A 13764-nucleotide genomic window follows, 5' to 3' on the forward strand; every position below is an offset into this window, starting at 1 on the left:
CCCCTGACAGCTGGGAATGCCTGGCCTCCACCCTTGTCTCATAAGCCGCAACATCGATGGGCTCACCTGAGTCCTCCTCAGCAGAACTCCGGTGCGGACTCTCCCCCCGGAGAGGTGGTACCTGAGGTTGCCTAGCCCTGTCACCATGCTGCAGCCCGCTAGGCCCCAGTGTAACACCCAGTGCAGACCCCTGTACTACACTAACTACATCGGACCGCGCACTCCCAGTATCTGAGCTGGCGCGTGTGGGTGGAAGCAATGACGTGGTGCTCTCAGCACTGTCCTCCCTCTTCCTCATCACTCAGGTCGCCAAAAGATGGAGTCAGATCCAGGGTGTCAGCAATGCTCGAAAACTCAGTGTCCTCAATGCTGTCAGTAAGCTCTCCTGGCTGGCTCTCATCAGGGGTCTGGTGCAGGCCTGGCGACGGTCCTTCAGCAGGATCCTCTCCCTCGCCTCGCCTGCCCCTCGGCCTCTCATCTGCAAGCACCAATGAGAGAAGGGCTGCCGTGAGGGGGAGGTGGGGGATTGACACATGGAGCCTGCAACTAGCAGACTTTCAGAAGGAAAGCAGAGTGTGCACTGTCGCTTTCAGGGAGCGATGGCATTAAAGGAAGGCCTCCACTTACCCATGCTGCCCACATCGGCACCGGCAGTACCGGAGCCCACAGCGGAGGCTCATCAGCAAACATACGTGGGAGAAGGCCTGCCGTGAGGGGAAGGTGGGGAATTTACACGAGGAGCCTGCAAGTAGCAGACTTTCAGAGGCAAAGGCACAGTAGGTGCTGCAGCATTCAGAGAGAGGTAGCATTAAAGAAGGGCCTTCACTTACCCTCATCAGCATTGCCAGTGCCCTGGGCCACAGGGAAGGCACCATGTCTGCCCACGAGCACCTCGACCTTCGCCTCCGAGGGTGTGAGGATTTGTATCTCAGCCTCGCCACCACCAGTCCTCCTTTGCTCAAAGCGATTATGAGCAAGTTTGGCCTGTAAAACAAAGAATGGTTGGTTTGTAGCACCGTGATGATGCATCAAAATGAGAGCACAAGTGTGTGTCCATGACATGCAGCTGCCAATGTGAGATGAAAGAGCCTCCATTGCAAACACACACACATATATATAATATAATATATATATATATATATATATAATATATATATGAGGCCTCAGCAATGAAATGCTGTGTCAGTGACTAAAGGGTGAAGGTGGAAAATAAGAGGATGAAGGAGAGGCTCGCAGATGGAAGGTGAGCATTTGCTGGAACAGGTACTCACTTTCATCAAACGAATGATGTCGTTGATCCTTTTTCGACATTGGGTCACCGTCCTATTATAGATGGCGGTCCCCGACACCTCCACAGCAGTCTCGCTCCAAGTATTACTGAACACTTGGCGAGTTGGTCTCTCTACATCTGGGTACAGGACTCGCCTTCTTCCCTCCAAACCCTGCATCAGGGTCTCCAGCTTGGTGCCCGAGAATCTCGCAATCCATCTTCCTGCAGCAACACCAGCCATCCTTCCACACCACTCCTCCCTTCCTCAGGGCCTAGCTACAAACCCGGGCCTTTAAGAAGGCCAGGAAGCAGCTGGCTCGTTGGCTAAGGCTGAATTTCCCCTTGGGAATACCGCCCTCAATCAACCCACCACTGCTGCAAACTATCAGTTTTGAAGTGCTATTAGCAGGTGGAGGACTTTTTTGGGGTCAAAAAGCCGAATTTGGATCCAATGGTCGCCGCTAATTGGGGAAAATAAGTCCTTAACATCACCAGCTTTCTGGCGGCACTGAATTTCACCCCCCCCCCCAGTCTTGTAACCTAACCACTGTGCTCCCGTTCCCATAAGCATTGTAAAACAACATATACTTTAATTAAACATAAACATACTGTTAACCATTGCTTTGAATTTATCCGAATAATGTTGGCTCCATATTCAAGCTTGGAAAACTGAGAGTAAGTGACAATAACCACCAACTCCTGACCCTGATTCCCAAAAGGACCATCAAGCCTCCATGGGGACCAGGTGGAAAGTGGCATGCAAATAGCTGCTTACCATCCAGTGCTAGTAAAGTGATGAGCTCCCGTGTCACGATGAAGATATTGATCATTGAATGGGAATGCCAGCGGTGCATTGATGTTACGACTGAATCCTGCGAAGGTCACCCGATATCAATTTGTTATATTATTGCATGCTACAGGCCAGGATAAAAGGCCTGTTGTAAGGGAAAATGAAAAGCAAAAAGAAAAAATGCCAATGCAGGAAATCAATGTGGCAGCACGGGCACTGCGGGCTGAATGGCCTCCTTCAGTGCTGCTGTAAGTTTCTAAAATTCTATCAAATCGGAAATAAAAACAGAACATTCTGGAAACACACAGCAGGTGGTAAAGAGCAAACAGAGATTATTGAGGTTTCTGATGTGTAAGCTTCATAAGAATTGAAGACTAAAAAATCTCTAGGCATTTTAGAACAGTTGGAAAAAAATAGAAAATGAGAGACAATTCTCTCTCCCCATCTCCCCTTTTTCTATTAATTCCAAGCTTACTAAAATGCCCATTATTTTCAGTTCTAATGAAGAAAGGTTGAGCAGGTTGGCCTATACTCATTGGAGTTTAGAAGAATGAGAGGTGATCTTATTGAAACGTATAAGATTCTGAGGGAGGCTCGACAGGGTAGATGCTGAGGGGATGTTTCCCCTCGTGGGGGAATCTGGAACTGGGGGCATAGTTTCAGAATAAGGGATTGTCCATTTAAGATGGAGATGAGGAGAGATTTCTTCTCTCAGAGGGTCATGAATCTTTAGAATTCTCTACCCCAGAGAGCTGTGGAGGCTGGTTCATTTAATATATTTAAGGGGGAGATAGACAGATTTTTGAACTATAGGGGAGTCAAGGGTTATGGGGAGTGGGCAGGGAAGTGGAGTTGAGGCCAAGATCAGATCAGCCATGATCTTATTGAATGGCGGAGCAGGCTCGAGGGGCCAAGTGGCCTACTCCTGCTCCTATTTCTTATGAACGATTAGACACACAAAATGTCACTGCCTGAACCATTTCTTCTTCGCAGGTACTGAGTGTCGTGTTGTATCATTCCAGAATGATCTGTTTTTATTCCAGTTTATGGAAATTTTGTTTTTATCTCCTCAAGAATGAGTCCTTCATTTCCAAAACAATTATTTTTTTTGCCTTAAACTAAAAGCATGTCACTGAGGAAAAGCAATGTCATCAGAGACCAGTATTTAATTATGTTGGCACGGTAACTGAGAGCAAAATATAATTGATATTTTTTTGCTGATTGTGGCATTGCCTGAAGTTTTCAAAATTCCTCTCAGATCGATCATTCGCAGCAGTTGTGAGGGTGAAAACAAGATTAATACTTTATAAATTTCTTGGATTAGTGAAAAGCAAATTAAAGTCAGGATCTTGGGAGCTCTGCACTCACGCCTGTGGCTAATGAGTCATTCAGACTTGTTTTTCACCCAGCATTCTGCAGAGTCGAAGGCCTATCTGATACAGGGTACCTGTCCCATCCATGCTGCCTCTTCAGACTTCTTTACCCGGCCCCCCAATCCGCCGTTGCACCTTCCTTCTCCTGAAGGCAGCGACACAACTATTTAAAACTAAACTTTAAATCAAGTGTCCCCTTTTGGTAAGGGCACTAGAACCCACAAATTTAGAAATCAACTGGGAACTTTGCCAAAGTAAAATTTGGTTGCCGGGGATGATGATGCACTCCAGTCCCTCCAGTGCCCACCTCTCACGGAAGGCCGCGAGCGTACCAGTGAACACCGCGTGCTCCATCTCCAGGGACACCCTGGCTCGAACGTAGCCACGGAAGCGAAGCAAGCAGTCGGGCTGAAGGACCCCCTCGACTGCCCGCTGCCTGGACCGGTTAATGGCCACCCTGGAAGGCAGCGACACATCGTTAGATATCGTTTGACAGTTACTGGAAGCCCTCAAGCAGCTCACCCAAAGCAACCATTCTTCAATTGTCAGCACAGACCGCGAGTGTCTGAGTTTGGGAGAAGCAAGTCATGGCAAAGCCTGCAACCTGTCCCCACACAAAGTCCCCCTTTTCTAGTTTTCTAGCAAACACCATTGTAGAACGATCAGCAGCTGGTATCGTGGCTCCTTTTTCTTTAACTTCTATAATCCAGGAGCACGAGAAAAAAACCTGCAGCACCTCAACTGCTAATGCAATTGACCTCCACTAACTCTTAGGGATCAAATCTAAAATCCTCTTCGTCTGTCTGCGTTTGTTCCACACTGCACCAGGCAGTTACTGGCTGAGCCATTGAAGACACTTTTACTTGGATAATGATTAAAACAAAGCACTTTTATTATAATTTATGCTGTTTGGAGATTTTCGTTACCACTATAGATGCCAGAACAATCCCAGCAATTACCAGCACGGTTCATATATGTGAGAGACCATGATGCCCATGTGGTCAATAGCAACATTATTACCCTCATCACTGGACCAAGACCTAGCTCTGTCAAGCCCCGTGTGGTGGCTGGTGTGCAACGGCCACCACACGTTAAAAAATCCACACACACACATCTTCCACCCTTCAGGATGTAGTTCGGGACCTGGAATAGTAGGTCCTTCATTGAAACACCTGCGAACTCATCCCTTTTTGGCGTGGAAGCAAGTCATCCTCACTTCAAGGGACTGCCGATGATGATGATGTTCACAAGTCCCTTGCCAATAAAAGGGAAATTGGTTGGCCTTAGTTTCCTTCCCACTGTGATCTCCAATGACCTCTAAACTGCAACACAGCTGTGTTTAGCAACTCCGTGAAGTGGGGATGGGAACACTGCGTTGAATCGTGCTGACGTTTAGAACAATTCTTCTGCGGATGTGGACACTCTAGGTAGAAGTTGATAATGGTTTTCAAGGATACTTCTCTTGTACCTAACCTTTTTCATGACTGCAGTTACAGGGTCCTCGTCCAGTGATATTCTTTTTTATTATTTGTTCCAGAACGGCAGGAAGGCAGTTAAGCAATTCTCACTGCAGGGAAGTGAGCTGAGACAGTAGATTGCATTGTATATACGTGTATTTTTTTTTTAAATTGGGAGACCAAGGTGAAGGCCAAGGCTTAAGTGCTGCACACCACCAAAGCTGAAAACAGTAAAAAATTAAATAAATAAACTGGGAAGTGGTAACTAGGTGAAGGCAGGCTTGTATTTGAATAAAGTTGAGGACTGTCAGGAGCATGGAAAGACTGAGGAAGAAATGTCATAGTATTGATGTCCTGTGGAACAATACATTGGAGCAGGAGTTTGCGTGGAACAGGGCAAAGAGTCTTGATTTCAACACAATGGAGATGTATGCAGGAGAAATAGTTTTGTTGATTATCCTTTGCGAAGAAAGTAGGTAAGTAAAGAAGCTAGAATGTAGCAGGACTGTCCAAATGATTTATGAAGCAAATATTTCAGAAGTTAAAAGCTCTGCTTGCTATCAATAAAAAAATGGTACCAGTTAAGAGCAAGATGCAATGGATTTTTGAAAGCTATTGAGAAGGTGAATAAATACTGAATCAATAGCATTTCTTGCACCAGGGGCTACAAACATCAACTCACAGTTTTAAAACAAACTACAGGTAATAATACTGCAATCTGGAGACTTTGGGATTGGGGTGGTGGGGAAGGGGTGGGAGAGAAACAGAATACTCGCAGTTCATATCATTGATTCTCAATTCAATATTCTTTTATAGCTGTCCTTGAGAATGATCTGAGATTCTCAGGATTGGTTTTGTGATGATTCTCTATTATTGAAGGATCCGTAAGAAATTTGCTATATGTTGGAGATTATGGCATATTATAGAGTCTTATGATGAGGTCTACAATACTTTTATCCCAGTTTTCAATTGATCAAATACTTTGAACTTACATTATGAGAAAGTTAATTTATGTTCACGTTTTTTAAGAACATAAGAAATAAAAGCAGGGGTAGGCCATTTGGCCCCTTGAGCCTGCTCTGCCGTTCAATAAGATCATGGCTGATCTTCTACCTCAAAACCACTTTCCTGCACTATCCCCATATCCCTTGATTCCCTTAATCCAAAAATCTATCGATCTCTGTCTTAAATATACTCAACGACAGATCCTCCACAGCCCTCTGGACGAGAGAATTCCAAAGATTCACCACTCTCTGAGTGAAGAAATTTCTCCTCATCTCAGTCCTAAATGGCCGACCCCTTATCCTGAGACTGTGACCCCTGGTTCTAGACTCCCCAGCCCGGGGGAAACATCCTCCCTGCATCTACCCTGTCAAGCCCTGTAAGAATTTTGTATGTTTCATTCAGGTCACCTCTCATTCTTTTAAACTCTAAAGAATATAAACCTCTTTGTGCTTGCTATGGTCCATTTTCCAATGATTTTATATCCAATTATAGACCAACTGAATATTGTCAAAACCCAGCCAATTAGCCCATTGCTTTGAACTCAGCCTGATTTAAAAGACCATAACCAGCACTATAAATCATTGCAATAACATGGAAATACAGGATTACACAAGGAACACAGCAATACAGTTTCCGAATAAAATAATTCCAGAACTTCAAAGTGGAGGAGACAATCATTATTTTATTATTTTGTAGGTGAAGGACCTCACAAAAAAATACAAACACTGCAACTTAAATTCCATCTCGGTTTAATGTAAAGACCCTGTGATGGACAGAATTCCAAGCTGGCAAGTCAGAAATTGAACATTACAAAATCCAATGTTGCTGCTGAGAAAGCGGCCAGTTTAGGAATATCAAAGATGGCTGAAGGCAGACAAGGTCTGCCTCCATTTTTGTTCGTTTCAGACATTCTTAACAACAGGCTCTTCATATAAAAATGTATAAACAAAGAGCCCACTTGAAACCTCTTCTAAACTAGCTACCCTATCTCTACATTAGTATGTTTGTTCAAATTGATTTCAGATAGTCCATAACATGTACATGTAGATCAGACAGAAAAACCTAAATCACAGATGTAACATGCAGCCTACGCAGACCAACTAAAACATACCCCTTCAAAAAGACAATGGTTTTTGAATGCAAGAGTAAGAGCTTAAAAATCAATTTAAGAAACAGATTGGTTTTCTCAGGCACTTGAAAAGATGCTAGCAATTCCTGTGTTACATTGTGCTTTTTTTTTTAGCTGAACAGAGAGTGACTTAATGTTGCACATACAGACACCACCTGAAGCCCCTTTGCTACTGTTCTATAATGTTCTAGTGCAATCCGCTAGCAAATGGCTCCTAGGAACTGGTGAGCAATACCGTCTAAAACTGTTGAGAGCAGGATGACTTGATTGATTACTTAGATTCCTTCCAGCAGTGTTGGGTTCCCAACGTACAATCAGTTATTTAGCCTTGCAGCTCATACCTGATCCATTTGTCTTTACCGGTAAACTTTGAGACAATGTACAATGCCACTGGATGCCCCATTCCATGCAGTTTTGGAGAGTTTGGGCTCCAAAAGTGATGCTTCCTACCATGGAGTTCTAAGTTCCTTTTTTCCCTTGCTTTTTGATCATTCAACTCCAAAATCCAGAGACATCAGAATCTTGTTGTTGGAACGTTTTCACCTTCTGCAGATTTTATCATAACGGGTAAGAAATATTTTGTGGATTAACAGGACTATTCCTCATTATTGAGACAGTTGCAAACATAGGTTGGCACTAATAAATGAGAAGGTGCGCATTCCCCGAGGGACTTGTTACATCGATGCCCATTAGTGACTGGAGCTGAAGTTGAGTTACTGTTCTTTAACCTATCAAACCCATAACTTGGCATTCATCATTGCAATTTCATTACATTTGTGTGTGTAGTTTTCTAAAATAAATTGTGTGTGCAATTTGAAATCGGTGAAAGAATGATTTCTTCCTTTCCAATTCATTGTTGGATCTTTATTAGTTTGTTAACTGGCATGCTTCCTGTAGCTGCAAGATAAAAGACTAGTCTGGGCAGGACAGATGCACAACACTGCATCAATCTATCAGTCAGAGATGTACCATTCAGATTCACAACAAACATCTTGTCAATACTTCGGTATGTGCAACTCCAAGTCTTGGCCTCTGCCTGGCCTCAGCAATGCAATGTGAAAAGCTGCAGCACCCTTGCATTACTGATCTACAAAATAAGGTTAAATCTTAAGATAAGCCTTCTCATCAGAAATTAATTTTATTCATTCTCATGAGGTGGGCATTGCTGATGAGGCCAGCACTCATTGCCCATGCCTAGATGCCCTGAGAAGGTGGTGGTGGTAGGGCCTCTTGAAGCAGTTCAATGCACCGAGTGGCTTACTGGGCCACTTTACAGGGCAGTTAGGAGTCAACTATATCAGTGTGGGACTGGAGTCACATATAGGCCAGACCAGAAAAGAATAACAAGTTTCCTTCCCTAAAGGTCATTTGTGAATCAGCTGAGTTTTTATGACAATCTGACAACAGTCACTTTTACTGATACCAGTTTCCAGATTTTTTTTGTTGCATTGAATTCAAATTCTCAAACTGCTACGGTGGGATTTTAACTCATTTTCTGTGGATTAAATGAAATTCAAAATATTTCTCTCCTCGCTCCCATGCTGAACCTACTGCTGAGAAGAAGTCCCATGACCAATATTGGGTGAGAGATTTGTGTGGACCGGAACGGATCATCAATGGCAATTGGTGCATGAACTTTACAGTAGATGAGTCATTGCTGGAAATATTTGTGGGCAAGACTCATTCGTGCCTTGGGCAGAGATCCGTTATGGACGGAACCCAGTAATGGGGAGTTAGGCTTCATTCCGGTTTTTACCAGTTATACTTTGGCTAAATTTTGATCTCAGTAACTTGACTCCCGCCTCAGAAGTCCAGCCTTACTGAAGGCAGTGGAACCTTTCTAGCTCCAACATTTTTTAAGAGACTTGCAACCTAATTGATTTAATGAAAATAATTTTTTAATAGAAAGCAAATTAAATTAAAATGATAACTCAAAGAATGAAATCTTTTTAATCGTTATTAATTAGACAATTAGTATCACATAGGTTGATAAATATAATCTGAATATGTTGGTCTCCTTCAATGTGACACCAACGTGTTACTTTGTGAGGTGCTGAGGAGGAAGGTTTCCCTTTAAAATCAAGGCCAATGTCTCAACCGTATGAATAATTTATACGATATTATATTCAGAAATTGTCATGGCTGTATTTTCTTGTATGTACTTGTGAATGATACAGTAAGGATGGAAATATTAATTAAGAGTTAAATGCAGGCACTTGGGTTGATTGGACAATCTCAGTCCGGTTCCCAAATATGAAAGAAAGAACTTGCACTTATATAGCACCTTCCACGACCTGGGACTGTCCCAAAGCATCGTACAGCGAATGGAGAACATTTTTGAAATATAGTCACTGTTGTAATGTTATACTACCTTTAATAGTGAGTTTGAAACCAGGTTGAAGAATTGAAATGATATTGTTCTGGCATGCGCAGTCTTGCCAAGCTAGAGCTGGAGCGGGTGCCAGTGGTCAGAGCGAGGCGCTACCGGTTACTGCCGCCGCTAAACTCCCACGACGCCACGCCCGGGGGCGTTAATGGGAGGCGTAGATGCCCCGCATTTCTCCCCTATTTATTTTTTACATGGGTATTGGGAAAGTATTTGAACTAAAAGCACGCAGCCCTAGATTGTATTTCTCCCTTAATAGAATTAAAGTCCAGGGTCAATACTCAAAATGTGTCTTTTTATATCTGTTGACAACAACAACTTGTATTTATATAGCGCCTTTAACATAGTGAAATGTCCCAAGGTGCTTCACAGGAGTATTATGAGATTTTTAAAATTTGACACCGAGCCGCGGAAGGAGAAATTAGGGCAGCTGACCAAAAGCTTGGTCAAAGAGGTAGGTTTTAGGGAGGGAAGAGAGGTGGAGAGGCGGGGAGGTTTAGGCAGGGAGTTCCAGAGCTTAGGGCCTAGGCAGCTAATGTCTGAGCAGTTATAATCAGGGATGCTCAAGAGGGCAGAATTAGAGGAGTGCAGAAATCTTGGGGGTGGGGGGGGGGTGTGCGGTTGGGGGACTGTAGGAGATTAGAGAGTTAAGAAGGGGGCGAGGCCATGGAGTGATTTGAAAACAAGGATGAGAATCAGCGAGCACAGGGGTGATTGGTGAGTGGGACTTGGTGCGAGTTAGCACACAGGCAGCCGAGTTTTGGATTGCCTCTAGTTTACCTAGGGTAGAATGTGGGAAGCCATCCAGGACTGCGTTAGAATAGTCAAGTCTAGAGGTAACAAAGGCATGGATAAGGGCTTTAGCGGTGGATGAACTGAGGCAGGGGCGGAGATGGGCGATGTTAGGGAGGTGGAAATATGCGGTTTTAGTTATGCTGCGGATATGACGAGTTATAAGGCTAAACTACATAAAGCTGCTTTGGCTAGGTTTAATCTTTCATTCTGCATTTGTGAAGCGTCAAATCAATCCGTCAATGGAAGGGATTGGTGTCTTTGGTGTTCGGTCTCAAAGGATGCTGTTTTGGCTCATTCTTTTCAAAGCAGATTTGTAAAATCCACTGCCTTCCAGCTTAAATCCTGCAACTGGAGCTTTCCCTCTAACCAGCAGAGCAGGAATGTTATTGATTAGTGGGTAAGCAGTTCAATTCTAACCAGTGCTCAGTCACCATAGCTCATTAAATGAATGGGCTAAACCCAATTAGCAAATCAAAACACCCATTACAAACAAACTCCACATCTGGCACTGGTGCTACACTTCCCTGAGCGAGTCCAAAATGGATGGCTGGACCCATGACTTCTCTTTCCTGTATCGCCTTTCCACGTTACAGGAATGCACTTTTGAACAGGTTTCAAAAAAAAATTGTTTACAGGATGTGGGCATCGCTGGCAAGGACACCATTTATTGCCCATCCCTAATTGCCCTTGAGAAGGTGGCAGTGATCCACCTTACACAATTTCAGAGGGCAGTTAAGAGTCAACCACATTGCTGTGAGTCTAGTCACATGTAGGCCAGAGCAGGTAAGGACGGCAGATTTCCTTCCCTAAAGGACATTAGTCAACCAGATTGTTTTTTTATAACATTCCAGTAGTTTCATGGGCCCCTATTTTCCATTTTCCCAATTTTTGGCGCCCACGTACGACTTTTTTTTGCCTGATTGCGCCAAAAAAAGCTCAACTTTCCCCAAAGTCAAATTAAATTTTGGCGTCGCTCTACCCTAAGTTAATTCTGGGGGCAGAGCTTCAAGTGTGCGCCAAATACTCTGTGGGCATACGCGAAAAGCTGAGGTTGCCAGGGTAACCAAAGACACACTGACAGCTGAAGCAAGCTGAAGCCCACTCCCCCACCTTAACCCCAGCCAGAAAGGACAGCTCCCCCCACTGTACCCGCTGTAATCCCGGGCCCAATGGCCCCACCCCGCTCCCGATCCCGCTGTCTCTGTGAGTTGAAGTTCCACGGCCCGGGGTTGCAGCAGGTACAGTGGGGCGAGCAGTCCTTTCTGGCTGGGATTACTGGGCGGGGAGGGTGGGGGGGGCAACAGATGAAAATCCATGAAATAGTTCCCTCTGAAAAATCTTCTTCCCTTGCTCCAATTTCAGAGTTCCCTCTGAAAATACAATCATGCATTTGTATTTTAATTTGTCTTTTTTTGCCTCGCTCCAATGTCATCTTGTGCACCGCGCCGATTTCCTTAAATTAACAGAAGGGTATTTTTGCCGTGCTTTTGGCCGCTGTGTGCCGCGCTCAAACAAAATCGCACATGGGGAAAATCACGTAACTGTGTAAAAATTACCAAAAACGGCGTCGGATCCAGTTATGATGTCATCGGGTACCAAAAAAAAATAAAACCGGCGCTGACAGTGGGTGTTGGCTCACCAACTTTTGCCAAAGTTGCAAAAGGAGGATTTCACGCCAACAAAATGGCACCCAATCGTGGCCATGATCACTGACACTAGCTTTCTATTCCCAACTTATTTAATTAACTGAATTTAATTTCCCCAGCTACTGTGGTGGGATTTGACCTCACATTCCCAGTCTTTAGCCCAGGCACCAGATTACTGGTCCAGTACCATGACCACTATGCTACCGTAACCTGTAAGCTTGTGAGTATAAGCTTCATACACAAGCCATGCCTGATCACCTGTCACTTCAGATACTCTACATGTTAGCCAGTGGTCCAAAGTATTCAACCATCTCTTTGTGTTGTAAAAGGAAATATTTTTATAATTCCATTTGTTGATATTCCTAACCATTTCTAGATTGATGCAACATAGGCTTCCATATAGTAACCCACCGATAACCTCAACCTGAAACAAGTACCTCTGACTGCACCAAGAAGACATGTTCTCCTTGTTTCATTCCCTCATTTATTAGGTTTGCAACTGTCGAAAACACCGTGGATTTGTGTGAGCTGGACACAGACCCCTAAAACCTATGATGCTTAATAGCAGAGAGAGAGAGAGAGAGACAGAGGCTAAGATAGAGCTAAACCTGGGCCAATTTAAATGGAAAAATAGTCCTTCAGAACACATTGAATCACAGCCTTATTCTCTTCCTGTTACTGGCTCATTCCTTATTCATTTCCCAGTTTTCCAGAGCATAAGGCATCAACAGTATTGTTCGTACATTAGGTACACTGGGCTGTGACCTCTTAATCTGAGTACAATACTGATCAGAACATTAGTATACCCAATGGATTTTTTACATTTGGCAACCCATTTATAAGCATGAAAGTTTTGCGGGTGAGGGCAGGGGCCAGAGTTGTGGTCCAGTGGTTTACAGAAATTGACGGTCCCAGTTCAATCTTTACAGCGTCACAGATCTTGAACCCGTGGGTTTACGTTGTTCCTTTTTCACAGCCCCGCCCCACCCCAAGAATTCACCTTTCAAAGTGTTACGTTACACCACCGTGCTAATCGTGGACGAGGCCTCTGACTTCCTCTGCTTGCTGGGCAGTGACTTCAAATACTCCAGGTGCCGTCTGGCATCTTCTTGGTTCTGCCTCACATAGTACACCAAGTAGGAGATGACCATGGTGAACCAGCCAAACATGGTGATCAGCATGGCCACGTCCGTTGTCTTTTTGTGAATGTTACAGAAGTTCACGTGGTGGGCAACCTCCAGGAAAGATTTCTTTGCGTGCTCCTCTGGATAAGCAGTCGCGCAAATGATGTCGTTGGACGACCCTATTTTAACAGTAACCGTCTTAATCATTTCCTGCAGACTGCAATCGCAGAACCAGGGATTGTCCGAAAGTTTTATACTCGCTTTCAATTTGCTGAACACTTCTTTGTTCACCGTCTCAAGTTTATTGTGTGAGAGGTTCAGAACCTTCAAACTTTCATTCAGGCCTCGGAAAGCTCCAGTCTCCAAGAGCTGAATGGCATTATTGGACAGATCCAGTTCCTCCAAGTCACGCAGATCCTTGAAGACGTCATGTGGAATAGAAATTATTTGATTGGAATCAAGGTACAGCTTCCAAGTATTATTTGGAATGCCCTTGGGGACCTCTTTCAGGTGCATCTCACTGCAGCGGACAATTAATTTCTTGTCTTGGTCTGCACAGTAACAGCCTTTTGGGCATGTTGTCGCCAAATTAAAGCATAAAGTCATCAGAACAAAGCTTTGCAAAAGCAGCCACATAGCGACAGAGTGCCGCAGGAGTCGGTTCCTCAGTTCCATTCTGGGGCATCGGCATAATCCTGGAAATCCTCCTATCCACAACTAAAGCCTGCACTTCATAGGACCGTCGGGGAACCTTCACCGCAATCTGAAAGGAGGGAACAAAACAAGTTT

General features: G+C 44.2%; 2 protein-coding genes across 2 annotated transcripts in view; both read right to left on the reverse strand.

Moving 5' to 3' along the window:
- The window catches only part of med24 (mediator complex subunit 24), a 590098-nt gene that overhangs the window by 424333 nt on the left and 152001 nt on the right, over positions 1-13764 (reverse strand). The gene's annotated exons all lie outside the window — the stretch shown is intronic.
- On the reverse strand, positions 12422-13650 carry lrrc3ca (leucine rich repeat containing 3Ca). The gene has a single exon (XM_070863982.1). It carries the CDS (start codon positions 13648-13650, stop codon positions 12868-12870), a length of 783 nt encoding a protein of 260 aa, XP_070720083.1. The 3' UTR covers positions 12422-12867.

The sequence above is a fragment of the Pristiophorus japonicus genome, chromosome 21 (assembly GCF_044704955.1).
Source record: "Pristiophorus japonicus isolate sPriJap1 chromosome 21, sPriJap1.hap1, whole genome shotgun sequence".
Lineage (NCBI taxonomy): Eukaryota > Metazoa > Chordata > Chondrichthyes > Pristiophoridae > Pristiophorus > Pristiophorus japonicus.

Coding starts and splice junctions, on each gene's coding strand:
- lrrc3ca (XM_070863982.1), bottom strand. CDS start 13,650: ATGGAACTGAGGAACCGACTCCTGCGGCACTCTGTCGCTATGTGGCTG.